Source organism: Tiliqua scincoides, chromosome 2 (genome assembly GCF_035046505.1).
Source record: "Tiliqua scincoides isolate rTilSci1 chromosome 2, rTilSci1.hap2, whole genome shotgun sequence".
NCBI classification, from domain to species: domain Eukaryota; kingdom Metazoa; phylum Chordata; class Lepidosauria; order Squamata; family Scincidae; genus Tiliqua; species Tiliqua scincoides.
This window is the reverse complement of record NC_089822.1, coordinates 270,015,432-270,031,832: the sequence shown is the minus strand read 5'-3', so window position 1 is coordinate 270,031,832 and position 16,401 is coordinate 270,015,432. Positions and strand designations below refer to the sequence as shown.

The 16,401-nt window shown below is 45.8% G+C and overlaps 1 protein-coding gene across 1 annotated transcript; it reads left to right on the top strand.

Annotated features, from left to right (window-relative positions):
• The first annotated feature begins 4,288 nt into the window (after window positions 1–4,288).
• Window positions 4,289–13,202, top strand: LOC136639190 (major histocompatibility complex class I-related gene protein-like). The gene is made up of 6 exons (XM_066613195.1): window positions 4,289–4,301; window positions 5,650–6,135; window positions 6,240–6,515; window positions 11,241–11,525; window positions 12,073–12,153; window positions 13,195–13,202. The coding sequence occupies exons 1-6, from the start codon at window positions 4,289–4,291 to the stop codon at window positions 13,200–13,202; spliced, it is 1,149 nt and encodes a 382-aa protein (XP_066469292.1).
• The last annotated feature ends 3,199 nt before the right edge of the window (window positions 13,203–16,401 follow it).

Sequence of the window (16,401 nt, the reverse complement as noted above, 5' to 3'; positions counted from 1 at the left end):
CAGAGTGACAGTGACCCTGGAGGTGCCTCCAAGCCCCCCTTGGGAGAGAGCAAAACTGTGGGAGGTGGAAAGCGACATCGGCAACAACTTTCCGTCTCTTCATTTTCTACCACTCTAATGGAAGGGAGAGAGAGACCCATGTGATGATGTCTTGACTTTGCCTTTGGCAAGGATTCAGATAAAAAGCATCTCTACATGAAGTTTTGGATTTGTCTGAGCAGAGCATTGAAGCCACACAAAAGGGGCTTCCCTGAGTGTTTTGTTCCTCTCTTATTTCGGCTCAAGTATTGTGGCTGTTGGGAAAACTGTGACCAGAGAGTTCTGCAGCACCTGACATTGACCAGGGCTCCCCTTCCAGATTGCCTGACTAGAGAGAGCAGTCCCAGAGAGATTAGGTCAGATTACAGTCTTGTGGAGGCACCTTCAGGAGGTGTTCTGGAAGGATGTCAAGGCACAACCTTCCACCTCACTGCTAAATGCTGGAGGCTCTTCAGGAATTCAGGGCCTGAGGAAAACACAGAGGAGAAGCTCTTGGAATGAGACTGCTGACCCTTGTGGGGGGGACGGGACACGGATGGGAATGCCTAGTGCAACCCTGCCACTTTTGGACCTTTGCAAAATGCTTCACTTGTGTTGCCTGCACAACAATCCTTTAAGGGAGAGAAGTATCATCTCCATATGGCAACCAAGGCTGAGGGAGCAGCATGGCAGAGGTGAGATTATTTTATTTCCTTATTGCCTTCATATCTTGCCCTTCCACTGAAGGCAGCTCACACTGTCTCCTTGCTGATATTTTTTCTTCTTCACAACATCCCTATGGAATTGTTTAGGCTTAGTGATGATTCCCAGTGAATTTCAGGGCTGAGTGGGGGACTTGCACCCACTCCTGCACCTCTGACCACTACACCACCCTGCCTTCGGTGCCGTCAGGGACATCCTGGTCCACAGTTCAACCTCTGCCCTCTCTTGGAGAATCACCAGGGAATCCAGCTGGAGAGAATTAACTGAATTTTAGTAGGTGATAGACTAAGAGGACTGGAGGAAAGCCGTCAGAGATCTGTCACTGCCCTGAGCCTTGTGAAATAACAGGTCCCAGGTAGCTTCCAGGCTCCTTTCCCTCAATGAGGCCCCTTATCTGGGGGGCATCTGACCAGGGGCTGTACCTGGCTTCGTCTTGCTGAGCTTCAGGGGGCTTCTGCCTCTGCCTTGGGATACATCCCCTGTGCAATAGTCTTCTTAGGGACAGGAACAGGTTGGCTGAAGGGGGATGTGGCTCTTCAAGGGTTTGGAGAGGGCTGGTCCAGCCCCTCCCCCAGGCTGACAAAACGAGGCATGCCTGAATTACTGCAGACACTCGCCTATAAATCGATCCCACAGACAAGTTGCGGGCAATGGAATTTTCTATGACCCTCGGATAAGTCGGGGGTTAAACTTAGGGGGGTGTATGCCTATAGTTTTGTCTGATTTTACTCAAGGCCAGATCCTGAAAAATAACCCACCAATTGTTACCTAAGAACTGTAGTCTCTAATTTATTAAAAACTTCGTAAAAGATCATAAGATACATTTTTATTCTTTTTTAAATTCTGGTCTTCACCACCTTTTTGTAAACACTATCAGAGTAAGTGCATTGTAAACAACATACCAGTGGTTCCCAACCTGGTATTCATGTACTCCCAGGGACACTCAACAGGACCTTTAGGGGTACTTGAAAAAGAATGGCATAATGCAGGTCATGCTCCAGAATGCCTTGCAAGGACCAGCAAGGCAGGAAGGGAGGTAGCTAGTTGGCTGTGATAAGCCCCACCAATAGCTAGTTTTTGGTCATCAATTCATGTTTGCACCAGTAATTGAAAACCAGCACAGTAAAAAAGCTGAAACATAATATCACCCAGAATTTCTCAGCACACTTGTGGTGCAAAACAGTGCAAAGGCAGAGTCTTCTGTTCTTCAAACAGATAAAAAGAGAAAATATGTGATGAATACATGAAGTCTGGGCTTTCATATAGAGGAGAGGAGGGCTTGTATTATTAATTACAAACATTTTGCTAATATGAAGGGTACAATTTATGGAAATGGACTGCCAAGGGATAGGCAAGTGAAAAAGGGTGGGTACCACTGCAGGAGAACCATGAATCAAATCCACCTTTAAGGTGTCTGGTATGTTAAGCCAGAAGCTCTACGTACAACATACAACCCATAACTCATAACTGGGAGTGTGCAGTTCAATTCGCAGCAGAGAGATGCAGCTGCATATATTTGCAACTCTTTTTACTCAGAAGTAGACCCTCTGCTTTCCATGGGTGCTATTCTTAAGTAATGGTGCATTGAATTGTAGCCTGGGAAGGAGGGTCCCATCCTGGTGTTTCCAAAAACGGACCTGCTTTGCAAGCATTTGCCAAGCAGAACCAAGCTGCAGCAGAAGGAAGGAGAATAAAAGGTTAACTTTGGCTGGAAGGTCAAATTGCTTCTAAGCCTGCCAGCTGCTTGAGAAACTTGGTGCCTGTCTGTCTGCTTGAGAAACAAAACTTTTCAGAGTTGAAAGGCTCTGCCCGCTGATTGACCAGGAGATAAGGCTAAGTGAGAATTGGAGCTTGATTAATTGGCAACAATTTCAGGTACTATAGGCGAGTATCTACAGCAAATGTAAAATTCATTTTAGTTTGGCCCATGCAAAAAATACTACATCAAATATTGGAAGGATGTTCTGAATGTCACTGGTGGTATAGCATGTTAGAAGCTGGGAAGGAATCTTTCTCTTGTACTTGTTGTAGAGACACTTAGGAATTCCCCAGAGGCTGCCAAAGGAGCCTTTGCTGAATGGTGAGGTCAGTTCAGATCCTTCCTGGCCACAAGGAGTGGCTGGACACACTCTGGCCTGTGTCTGAGATGGACAAATGAACAGATCTGACTTCCAGAATTCCTGCTGGAATCTGAGCTCAGTGGAATGTGTTCATTCCAGGAACAATTGGTTGAAATTTCTTGCACTCTGGAGTAACAGCAGAGCTTGGAGGGGGAGGGCAGGTTTTAAAAATATATATATTGAAAATGGTAATTTAAAAAATGTAATAGTGCAATATTTATTTTAGAGCATCATGGAGGGAGGAAAGAGTTATCTAACCAACAGATCTCACAGTCAGTTTTCTTGCATTAGGGTCCTTTTGCAGATGCATCCAGTGTGATCCTGAATTGGCAGGAAAAACTGGGGAGCTGTTGACTCTGTGTGTGTTCCTCTTTGTAACCATTTATCTTTTCTCTCCATGGGAAGTGACAAAGGGAGTTAGTGGGGAGGGGACATTTTTAGTGAAAACCTGCAGAAGGCCAAGTGTTCTCCCTTCCTGCAGATCTCCACAGCTGCATTTTGTCCAGAAAAAGAACAAGGGAAAAATCTGACCTTAACAATGTAGATTTGGCAGATGGAACAAGATTTTGTGGTAATCTGTGAGAATAGTTAACATCAACAAACTCTACCTTTATTACTGTATACAGATCTACAGAGTTCTATTTATCCATATCAAAAGTGGCAATCAAATAAAACTAGCAAAAACAAAGATTGTAGATCTCTGCAAGTCTCAAAAATTTTAAGTACCACACACAGACCGTGTGGTCGGTCTGTGGAACTCCTTGCCACAGGATGTGGTGCTGGCGTCTAGCCTAGACGCCTTTAAAAGGGGATTGGACAAGTTTCTGGAGGAAAAATCCATTATGGGGTACAAGCCATGATGTGTATGCGCAACCTCCTGATTTTAGAAATGGGTTATGTCAGAATGCCAGATGCAAGGGAGGGCACCAGGATGAGATCTCTTGTTATCTGGTGTGCTCCCTGGGGCATTTGGTGGGCCGCTGTGAGATACAGGAAGCTGGACTAGATGGGCCTATGGCCTGATCCAGTGGGGCTGTTCTTATGTTCTTATCCATATCAAAAGTGGCAATCAAATAAAACTAGCAAAAACAAAGATTGTAGAACTCTGCAAGTCTCAAAAATTTTAAGTAGATTTTCCACAACACTAAAATTTCACTAGATATGTAAAGGCCTGGAGGTGTGTGCATGTGTGTGTGTGTGTGGGGGGGGATGTGTCACTGGGATTTTTTTTAAGTTTTAAAATGGGGGGATTAATATTTAGCGGAAAAATAGAATAAAGCCTCAGGGAGAACTGTTCTAGCAGTGCTTCTGTTCTACAGAGCTCATGTTCTCCCATCCTAAACTAAGAGGGGTGCAGGTCTGGGAGGGGGGAAGAGAGAAAATTGCCGGGTGGCAGAGGGGGAAAGCTGCTATAATATTTGGAAGAAATGGTGAAACAAGGTAAGAAGCGGAGAAGCTTGTTTTGGTCTGTTCAAAATTCCAGGCTGTGAAGTGAAAAATAAAAATTGGGCATTGGAAGCTCAATTTCAGAAACTTGAGGGCACAATCCTAACCAGGTCTACTCAGAAGTAAGTCCTGTTTTGTTCAGTGGGACAGGAAAGTGTGGTTAGGATTGCAGCCTGAGTCTGATTAGAGAAGGAAAAGTGGGGTGGAGATGCATTTACCCAAGGGGATGTCACTTATTGTCTTGTTGATGTGTGATGGGTGTTGTCTGGATAATTATACTCCAAGTACCTGTGATGCCGCTGAGTGGATGTGGATACTTCCAAAAGCAACCATGCTAGCAGATTTAGGTTGGGGCCAATTACACCTTCATCTCAATGTGCCTGTAAGAGGAGAGTTTAAAACTGGAAGTGCCTCTTCTGCCATCTGGAGCAGCTGCAGGGCAGGCCCTCCTGGTGCAGTGGAGGTGCTTTTTTTTTGTTCTGTAATGAAAGGAAAAGGCAGCAAATAAAGATCTTAAAGAAGTTTTCCTGGTGGAGCATCTCTGGGGAGCTGTTGACTCTGTGTGTTCCCATGTTTGTAACCATCAAAGAAACCACTGACCCCAAACTGAGTTCAAGGCTTTTATTATGAGGAATGGAACCTGAACTACACCAAAAACAACCTAGTTCCAAATTTCCCCAATTGAGAGGACCTGAGGCAGGCAGGCAGGAGGACTTGAGGCAAAAGGCTGGATGGTTGCTCCCTGGTTCTCAGAGGCTCTCCCAGGGGCTCCTTCCTGCAGCTCTCTCCTCAGTTCCTTCCTATAGCTTGATCTCTCCCAGCTAGCTCCTTCTCTCCCAAGCTTCCCTGGTGGTCCTTCTGCTCCTTGCTTGTGCAGCCCCTTTTATAGGCCTCTGCACGAAGCAGCCTCTACCTTCCCTCTCCTGCAGCAGTTTTCCCTCTGGTCCTCCTCAGACTGAGCCCAAGTTTTACACATAACACTTAGCTACATCAGGCCTGGAGGCGTTGGGGGGGGGGGATGTGTCATTGGGATGTTTTAAAGTTTTAAACGGGGGGGGGGTTAATATTTCAAGGAAAAATTGTATAAAGTCTCAAGGAGAACTGTTGCAGAAGCGCTTCTGTTCCACAGAGCTCATGTTGTCCCATCCTCAACTGTTATATAGTGGGTCTCACGCATCAGTAGACTTGATTAAAAGTTCCATCATAGTTTATTCCTACTCCAAATGAGTTAAAATCACACACCCACGTACACAAATACCCCAGATATATATACAACTCCAACAAGCCTACATCCCTCTTGATTGGACAGCCAATCACATATAACCGGTTGCTTTTCCCACAGGTGATAATACTCACATACATAACACAACCAAGAGGGGTGCAGGTCTGGGAGGGGGAAGAGGGAAAATTGGGGGTGGCAGAGGAGCAAAGCCGCTCTCATATTTGTGCGAGGCGGCTGCTCCAGGGGCGTGCGGCGGCCCCCCCCCCCAGAGGCTGCCCTTGCACTCGCCCCTCCGCGACTCGGACGCAGCCCCTGACTGTCTCCCCGCAGGCTCGGCGTCGCACTCGCTGCGCTACTTCTACACGGCGGTGTCGGAGCCCGTCCCGGGGCTGCCCGCGTTCGTCTCCGTGGGCTACGTGGACGGGCAGCTGATAGATCTGTATGAGAGCGACACGAAGCGGGCGGTGCCTCGGGCGCCCTGGATGGAGCAGGCGGGCCGGGAGGACCCCCAGTACTGGGACAGGAACACGCAGATCTACCGGGGCGCGGAGGCGTGGTTCCGAGGGAACGTGCCGCTCGCAATGCAGCGCTACAACCAGAGCGCAGGTGAGCGGGAGGAGCCGGGCGGGGGGAGGACCGGCAGCGGGGCGCTCGGGGGCCGGCGGGGGGTCGCGGCCTCGGCTCTCAAGGCCCCCGCGGGTCCCTTGCAGGGCTGCACACCTTCCAGCTCATGTACGGCTGCGAGCTGAGCGGGGACGGGCCCAGCGGAGGGAAACTCCAGTTCGGCTACGACGGGCGGGACTTCATCGCCTTCGACAAGGACACGCTCACCTGGACGGCGGCGGACGCGGAGGCCGGCATCACCCAGAGGAAGTGGGACAAGGAGGCGGGGTACAACGACCACACAAAGGCCTACCTGCAGGAGGAGTGCCCGGAGTGGCTGCGGAAGTACCTGCGCTACGGGGCGGAGACCCTGCAGAGGAAAGGTGAGGGGCGCTTCCGCTGGCCAGCTGCCCACGCAGCCGCAGGGGAGGGCGCCGCAGCTGCCCCACTCGGGGACGGAGGGCCTGTGCCCCATGACGCGGGCAAAGCGCCCTCCCTGCCACGCACCACCAGCCTTCCAAGGAAGGGCCTCCTCCTGCGGGGGCGCGACCCCCATCCGCAGCCCCCTCGTGGCTCCCTTGGCCTGCCGAGGGTGCAGACCCAGCCCCGTGGTGGGCTGTGACTGCACTTGGGGAAACGTCACAGGTCTGTAACTTTAACAGTGCGTATGCTGTTAACAGCATATACTCTGCATATGCTTTTAATAATGACAGTCAGTGGGGCTTACTCCCAGGTAGCTGTGGATAGCATTGCTGCCTTTGGGATAGTTGGATAATCTTTTAAAAAACAGATCAGCAACTGCTTGGGAGGCTTAGGACAATTTTCTTTATTTTAAGTAATTGCTTAAACATTATAAATTTTTAATTTAATTTTTTAAATAATTTTTTTATTGATGTAATATATTATTTATAAATTTATTATTAACAGTATTTATATACTGCTTTTCAACTAAAAGTTCACAAAGCAGTTTACAGAGAAAAATCAAATAACTAAATGGCTCCCTGTCCCAAAAGGGCTGGGGCCAGTTACTCTCCCCTGCTAAAAAAAAAGTACCCACTTGACTTATATATATGGATATAGTAACTTATCCATATCCATACATTCCACTTATATTTACATAAGCATACATCAACAGTCTTATTTTTTTCCCTCCCCCCCTGAAGAGCGACCATTAACATTAAGTATTTATATCTGGAGCCATAAGCACACCTTTTAGATTTTACCCATTATAACAGTATTGCCCCCTTTCCTTATCCATCTTCTATATCTCAACCATTTCTTTTTTATCTCGGTTTTCTTATCTTCCCATGTCTTATCCTGTTTCAAAATTGATACTATGTCTGATTGTATCCATTCATATAGGTACCAGTTCCATTTTTCCACAGTCCATTTAGATGCATCTTTCCACCCATAAGCTATAACTGCATGGATAGCTAGAATCATAGCTTTGAATAAATCCTGATTGTTTTTTTCTTTATTATTTCCCAAAACTCCCATAAATAACATTTTCCCAGAGAGCTCCAACTTAAGGTTACATAATTCCTCCACCTTTTCAGATATCAATTGCCAAAAGTCAATTACCTTAAAACATTCCCACCAAAGATGGGCATAATGACCCTTTACCCTCCTACAGTGCCACCAATTTGAATTCCTTCCCTTAATCATATAAGCCAATTGGGCAGGTGTCCTATACCATTTCAATATTAATTTCATCTCCAATTCTCTAAATTTTTCCATTCTAATCTCCAATATTCCTTTCATTAATCTGTCTATCTCCTGTACTGAGATTCCCACCTCTCTTTCCCATTTAATTTTATTAACCTAATTATATAATCTTTATCTTTAGTCATTAAATTGTATAGCTTTTTTGCCATACCCTTTTTATTATCCTCTTTAAGACTATATATTTTTTTCAAATTGAGTATCCTCTTCATTTAAAACATGGCAATATCTTTGTTTTAAAATATTATATAAAGCCATAATCCTTAACCAGTATTTTCTTCCCACTTTCTCCAGTAGTTCTTGTATAGGAGTCAATATCCCTTGAGGATTATATAAATCCTTCACTCTAAAATAACCCTTTTCCTTTAACTTCTCCCCAAAAATTTTTTTCAACGTTTTTAAATTCCTCACTTAAAAATTCAAGTGGGGTCCATTTAGAGAATTTTGGCATCCAGTTGGGTTGTATTTTCCCCCAAACTTAATGCTGACTGTCTTGGGCTAATTGTAATTTTAATTTCCTTTTTCACTTTCTGTGTAAATATTCCAAATTTACCTCCTCCTCTATTTATTGTATCTTCCCATCTCACCCATTTATCCAAATTTTTCACATCTATTTCCATCTTTATTTCCATCTTTATTTGGAAAGCTTCATAGTAACTTTCCAAATGTGGCATCCCCCAACCTAAATCTTCCTGTGGTGAATACATAACCTTCCTTAAAATTCTAGCTTTCTTTTTCCCAAACACCCAATTTTTTATTTCTTGATCCCATATAACTAATTGGTTTTTGGGAATCCACTCTGGAGGCACCTGAAATAAATATAACATGTTAGATAAAATAAACATTTTAATTGCCCTTATCTTCCCTAAAATACATAAATATCCATTATTCCATTGATTTAATTTTTTTTTGTACCTTTCTCCATGTTGTTCTGTAATTTGCCTCAACCAAGTTTTTGAAGTTCTTTCTTAATTTTAAAAAAACAACACAACTTTTAATTTAATGAATTTGATTTCATTTTGTCATATAAGGGGTGATAAAAATTTTACTGCTCAATGATGTTGCTTCTGGCCAGTGTGTCCCACAGATTGTCATTCTAAAAAGTGGGTCCCCGTACTAAAAAGCTTGAGCACCACTACATTAGGGAATAGAAGTGCTTTCAAAGTAGATTAAAGCTGTAGTTGAAATGCAGTCCAGGCCTTCGTCATAAGCACCAGCATGTATTAGTACAATTCAAACCTGGGAAAATGAAACTTATACCTTCAGACCTGAACGACAAGGCCCCAGTAGCAGGTCACCCAGTTCAGTTCACAGAATTCCAGGCCCCAATAGTCAGCTCCACCCCTTCTAGTTTACTGTGTGCCTGAACACATGGCCTTGGATCAAGTCTACATGTTTGAAGCTGAAATTAATGGCATGGAGTAGAAATATAAGTCTCAAGCACAGAAGAGAAAAGAAGAAAGATGGGGGGAAAGTCCAAAAAAGGTCAGGCAAATTGATTTCACTTGGGCTTTGTTCCTAAAGCATTGAATAAAAATAGGGGAGATGGTGAAAGCAATTCTTGGATGTCTGTACATTGTTAGAAAAAACAAAAGCAAATGATGAGGACTTTGCTGAAACAGAAGAAAAGAAATGCAGTAGCAGTACTTAAAATAGGGATGTCAGAGGGTGGGGGGGACGAGAGAAGGGGGGGCCTTCCACAAAGGCTTGTATGGAGGAATACAGTCTTTCAGGCAGCCCTGCTGAAGGCCAGTATTTGATGACATATTTGTTGTTCTTGTTGTTAGGAAGGGGGCAATGCCAGGGAACCAGGGGACATCCACTAAAATTGAGTGTTGGGCGGATTAGGACAGACAAAAGAAAATATTTTTTTACTCAGCGCGTGGTCGGTCTGTGGAACTCCTTGCCACAGGATGTGGTGCTGGCGTCTAGCCTAGACGCCTTTAAAAGGGGATTGGACAAGTATCTGGAGGAAAAATCCATTATGGGGTACAAGCCATGATGTGTATGCGCAACCTCCTGATTTTAGAAATGGGCTATGTCAGAATGCCAATGCAAGGGAGGGCACCAGGATGAGGTCTCTTGTTGTCTGGTGTGCTCCCTGGGGCATTTGGTGGGCCGCTGTGAGATACAGGAAGCTGGACTAGATGGGCCTATGGCCTGATCCAGTGGGGCTGTTCTTATGTTCTTATGTTCTTATGCCCCATGCCCAACAGAAAATCCCTCCTGCCTTCCTCTGGGAAGCTCTGCATAGTTCACGCACACACGCCTGTCTGTTACTTCTTCTCCAAAGACTGGCAGCCAAAGGACTCTCCCCTTTTTTGAAATGGGGGTTCAGAGAGTTGAGGAGAAGGGAGTATTTCTGCAGTTGTCTCTACACATATTTTGCCCTGGAAGATTCACTCTCCTCCACCTTACCAAAATTCACATGCCTTCACCCTGTGCCGTGTCTGTTTCCTCTTCTGACAGGAAGCTCATTTAAAAGAAAAATCAAGGTAAAAATCAGTATAAGGAGAGTGCCTTGGAGCATGTGCAGAGTGCATCTGTAAGGGAACCATTTTTTCCTTCTTTAAAAATGGCATCCAGTTGGAAGTACAGGAATCGCCGACCTCATCCCCTTCCTTTGGACGCTGATCGGGCTGGTCACTGCCCCTGAAGTTTCCTCCCTTCTTGGAAACTGCAGTGGAGAATTTGGGGTGGCCATTTGGACCTCCAAGAACTAGTCAAGGCAAGCAGGAGACTCAGGGATTCTTCCTCTTCACTGGGGGATGAATGTTCAGCTTCAGGAAAAGAAAAAGAACTGCAGGAAGGAGCAGAGAGGGCAGTGCTGGAAAAATGAATAGTGACCATTTCAGGAGCCGTCCCTGATGGATATACCCCGATGCTCAGGGGTGATGCTCACTTCTTGCCTTCCAGTCCAGAGCAGTGGTTCTTGCCCTGTGGTCTGTGGGTGGGCTTCAAAATGTCCATGAGCCAACTGCAAAAGGCATTATGTGTATCTGCATTTTTCTAGGGAGGGGCCAATGCTTTCATCTTAAAGGTATCTGTGACACAGAAAAGGTAGCACACCCCTTGTTTAGAGGGACCTCTGATCGGCTGTGGTGGAGGTCCAGGGACAGTTGCCCCAAAGTTTTGGAGAAGATCACAGGGAAGTCCCAGGTCTGCTACTTCTTGCTTTGGAGCTTTTGTATCAAGTCATGAGGGATGCCACTGAGTCCCTTTCTCTGCAGATTTTAGTCTCTGGAGGATGCTGCACTTGTGGGGTGACTGCTTTTGGGGCAGGGGGTGGATCAGAAGGTCCCTTCCTTCTGCTAAACTCCAGCATCCATCCTGTGAGTCAGCCAAGGACCCCAGTCTTGACACTGGCATTGCCACTTTTTCCACAGAGCCCCCCATAGTAAAGGTGACACGTAAGGACAGCCAGGAAGGCTTGGAGACCCTCCTCTGCCAGGCCCACGGCTTCTACCCCAAGGAGATTGATGCCACTTGGAGGAAGGATGGGGAGGTCAGGCAGGAGGACACGTTCCATGGGGTTGTCAGCCCCAACCCAGATGGAACTTACTACACCTGGCTGAGCATTGAGATTGATCCCAAGGAGAGGAGCCTCTACCGGTGCCATGTGGAACATGATGGGCTGCAGGACCCTCTGGATGTGACTGTGAAGGAGTCTGGTGAGAGGCTGCAGGAGAGGGAGGCCTGGGGAGGAAGCTCTTTGTGGGATGGGGGTAGAGTGTTGGGCAGATTCTGGGAGGCGGGACTCGAAGAAGAAAGACATCAGCAACTCTCAGGGTGTATTTTAGGGCTCAGAGCTTTTGATACACGCCTGTGCTGAAGGCTGGAAGGAGGATGTGGCTGCTGGAAACAGTGGGCAGAGGAACCCTGGAGAGCAGGAGGCAGAAACTTCTGCTTTCATTGCTCTGAATGGGTGACATGAGAGTGCCCCAAAATCAGACCCTTGTATGAGATCAGTGGAGACCTTTCTCAGTGGTATTGCAGGCTCCCTTGAAGGCCTGAGATGCTAAGCTCAAGTGGGTCTCCACGGGGATGGAATGCCCCTGGATCAGGGCCACCACACAGCGGGGCTCATCTCCGTGGTTTGCATGTGTCCCAGCTTCAGGGTCCCCATCTCCAGTTGAAGGGTCTCGGGATCTCTGTCTGAGGCTTTGCAGAGCCCATTTCAGTCTGAGTAAATGTGCGTTCTTTCCATTTCCCCCTCAGTGCCTGTTTGGCTCATTGCTGTGGGAGTCTTCGTGGGGCTCCTGGTGGTCCTGAGCGTGGCTGGAGTCGTTTTCTACATCAGTAAGTACATCCCTGGATGCCTCTGTTGGGCCACACGTGTGCGTCATTCAGTAGCAGATTTCAGATCCTGAGCCCCTCAGACTGGGAACTGTCTTCTCCTTCTGTGTCCTGGACCATGAATACAATTGGTGAGGAATACATGGAGGAGACACATGCTGCTGAGGACGTGCTGGTGTCCCAGGCTCCCTGACAGCCCACTGCCAAAGAGGGCCAGCAGGTGTGCAGGTCACCTGGACTTGCAGCTGCCCAGCAGGCAGGGATTCTCAGATTTGAGCACACAAAAGATAATGGACATTTGATTGATTATACTTATAAGTAAAATACAGCTGTAAATACAGTTAATTAAAGTTAAATCCCCCGGTATACTTCAACCTTTCAGATGGCTTTAGAGTCTGGATCCATAATTGTGCAGCCCCCCCCCCCATCCTTGCACACACATAGACAAGTCTAGTGGCTGCCTTGACTTGGAGCTGGTCTGGCAGACTGCTGAGGAGCTAGTGCTGCTCTGCAACGCGGATCCTAGCTGTTGATAGTCTCCCCTGCTGGCCGGGCTCTCGCTGGTTGTTTTTGGGCGCAATCCTAACCCAATTTCCAGCACTGACATAAGGGCAATGGCAGCTCCAAGGTAAGGGAACAAACATTCCCTTACTTTGAAGAGGACTTTGTGAGTGCCACCCAACTGCAGGATGCAGCACATGTCCCATTGGCACTGCTATGCCAGTGCTGGAAAGTTGGATTTGGGCATTGGTATCTCTTTTTATGCTATGGGGAATGGAAAGTTACCAATACTTTGTGGCAGTCTTAATTGGATTCTTTAGATGCTTCCCCTTTCACCCAGCAGTCCCATGTTCAGCTGTTCCTGCAGGGGCCCACACTTGGGCAGGTCTCTTGCACAACCACTCCCAAGTGCAGATCACAGTCCATCCCAGCCATTTTCCTGTACCAAGCAGGTTCCTCTTTTGCCCATATCTCCCTGGCAATGTCATCTCGGATCCTCCCTCCCTCTGTGGACACTCTGCTGTCCTGCGTGTTCTTCTTCAGCCTTCTGAGAGCAAATACACTTAAGGAATTCTAACTTGCTCAACACACGTGCTTGTGCCAAGGCTGCCAGACTTCTGTTAATGCAGTTATCACAGCAGTTGATTAGGTGATAAATCTGTAATTCTTGCAGCCCCAAAACCATCTCATGACACCACCCACATGCTTTCAAAACAAGGTTTGCTGCATTTGTGGTCCTTTCATGACAAAGCTACAAAATACAGATTTATTTATTTATATTCCGCCTTTCTCATGCTGAATCAAATGCCCAAGGTGCTTATGAAGCTTGATAATAAATGTACATTGTGTCACAACAATAAGTAGAAAACATCAGAACTGAGCATTTAAACATTAACTGTTTTAATTAAAATGTTTATTAAAACAAAGCAGAATCCAGCAAAACCCAACACTTATTGTCGAGCCATGGGGAGGGGGAGAACAAATTAGTCCAGGGAAGCAGTTGAGCAAAAGCACTATTGCAGAAGGCCAACATCCACTCATCAACCAAATGCCAGACAAAACAGGTATGTTTTGAGCCCTTGCAGAATAGCCACGAGGGAGGGAGTAGTTTTTAATTCCCCTGGAAGGGAATTCCATAATTGTGGCACCACTGCAGAGAAGGCTTGCCCCTGAGTTGTCACCCCTCTAAGTTGGGATAGAGGCAGTGCGTGAAGGAGAGCCCCTTCAGATGACCTAAAATGGCAGGCTGAAATGTATGTCCTTTGGATAGCTTGGACCCAACTTGTGAAGGGCCTTGAAAGTCAACAACAGCACTCTGAATTTTGTCTGGAAACAAATGGAAAGCCAATGTAGCCGCTGAAGCAGTGGTGCAATAGAGTCAGACTGTCTGGCCCCTGTAACTACCCAGGCCACTGCAGTCTGCATTAATTGCAGCTTCTGAACCATCCTGAAATCCAGATTTCAAGGGGCTGGAGGGGGCCTGATGGCCACTTTGTTTCCTGGGGAAATTTTCACCTAGTGCAGCAGGTGCCAAACTCTGGCCTGCAGGCCAGATTGTTGGCAACCTTCAGTCTCGAAAGACTATGGTATCGTGCTCTGAATGGAGGCCAGATTAGGCACCTGCAAAATGCCTTCTCCATCATGAGTGGAGCTTACCGTTCTGCGTTGCACCATCTTATCTTTCAATCAAATCTTCTTGCAAAGTCACGCTGGGCAGCCACTTCCACTGCCTGTCACCCCCAGCAGGCTCTACTCTGGATTTCACAGTGAAAGCAGCTGGTCGGAGTGACTTTGCAAGAAGATTGGATCAAAAGGCAACATGGCACCATGGAGAATGGTAAGCTCCACTCATGATGGGGAAGGTTTTTTCTTAATATAGTTGTCCTGCGGTTTGGAAACTGCTGACCTAGAGCCTAAACATTGAATTAAGTGTTCTAATTGTCCCAGTGACTTCTGTGGAATTTCAATCTGGCGTAAATATGTTCCTTAATTTAACAAGAAGGGGGGTAGAGTTTCCACAATTGGTCAACCAATCTGTTAACGTTGGAGGATTTACATTTTCCAGCTCCAACTTGTCCAACCAGCTGGCAGAGGTGGATTGTTAATTCTTTTTTAAAAATTTATTTATTATTTAGAATTATATAAACATTACATAAAGGAAAATACATAACACTATAACCAAGAAAATATACATAAACTATATACACTTTATATAGTAATAGAAAAATATACATAACACTATATATGTATAGAAAAATATACATAACACTATAACCAAGAAAAATATACAGCAAGAGCGAAGTAGTAGTAAATCTGATTTACTTATTTCTCTTATTCTTAAAAAAAGGAAAATAAATCTCCATCAGCCCTTCTTTTCATCTTCCATTATTTGAATTTTTTTCTCTATCTAATAACATATTTCTTAATCCTTTTTCATCAAAAGCACAGCTCATTATTTTTCGTATGCAAAAAGTCAATGAGTGATTTCCAATTGTTCATAAATGTATTCGCAGACTTGATGGATAAAAGTTCTGGAGTTTTGCCAAAACGGACAAGTTGACAATTTTAATTAGAGAAAATCCACTGAAGGTAGTTCTGTAGTTTTTTAGTGTTGTGCATACAATATTCTTACAATATTCTTGCTGCACTTGTCCTATATAAAAACAGTTTCAAATCTTTTTTTCCACACAATCCTATGTGATACCTGTTGGGTATGATCATGGACTATTAACTCTTAATTAGCTGCCAACACTATAGATCAGTGTTTCTCAAACTGTGGGTTAGGACCCACTTGGTGGGTTGTGACCTGATGTCTGGTGGGTCCTGCAGGAATTATCTTGATCCCTTTGATCCAGGGAAGTCCTCAGCTGCAAGCTGTCAACAGAAGCCCAGTTTAAGACTCCTCATGCTTTCCCAAGCAGGACAGTTCAGCCCGCCATGTTGTTAACTCCCCATCGTGATCTCCCCATTTTACAGAATTTCTAATGCAATCTCAAACTGCAAAAAAAGGATGATTCTGGGACATGCCCTCTAAATGGGGAGCACGTCTGCTCCTGGGTCTCCAACATCAACTCCAACAACCATCACAGAAAGTGGGGCATCTCCTCCTGAACCTGGAAGATGTTGGATACCACCTTTAGAACTCTTTGTGACCATTTTTCTTGGGACTGACATTGGCTGTTTGTTTAGGCATTCTGTTTTTCTGACTTTCTCGGCTGATCGTTTCCGCAGGCCCCTTCCCATTTTAGTGGAGACGCATTTATGTTCTCCCCTTTTCAGGGGTTTGGGATTCTTCGTTTCTCTGCTCTGAACCTCTTCCTTGACCAGACCTCAGTTGTCCTCCAGGGTAATTCCAGACCCCAGAGGCAGCGGAGCTGGATTGGAACAAAGCAGGCCAGGGGTCAATACCAGGAAAAACCTCCTGACTGCTTTGGTTCTTAGTTAGGTGGCTGCTGTTTATTTCTCTGTGATCTTCGTGTTGCACTTTTCTCTTTTCAGCCTCACACTGTGGAGCTAAATAGAACTATCAACAAAAATCAGTCCTCCATTCACTTGCATGACACACTGATTACAGACATGACATACAAGTGCTTATCAAGTGTAAGCAGGCTTCTCAGTCCCTGCAAAATAAGGGGACAAGATTGAGTACAGGAACTAGTATAACCCAGCAGGGGGAGCTGGGTGGCTACATAAGAAAAAAGCACACAAAAGCCCAGAGTGTAGCTAAACCAGTTAGGTTTGCTGGCTGGC

What these genes read in the sequence shown, in the direction of transcription:
- LOC136639190 (XM_066613195.1), top strand. An exon ending in GCGCTACAACCAGAGCGCAG is followed by an intron (nt 6,136 to 6,239) that starts GTGAGCGGGAGG and finishes GGTCCCTTGCAG; the next exon opens with GGCTGCACACCTTCCAGCTC. An exon ending in TGTGACTGTGAAGGAGTCTG is followed by an intron (nt 11,526 to 12,072) that starts GTGAGAGGCTGC and finishes TTTCCCCCTCAG; the next exon opens with TGCCTGTTTGGCTCATTGCT.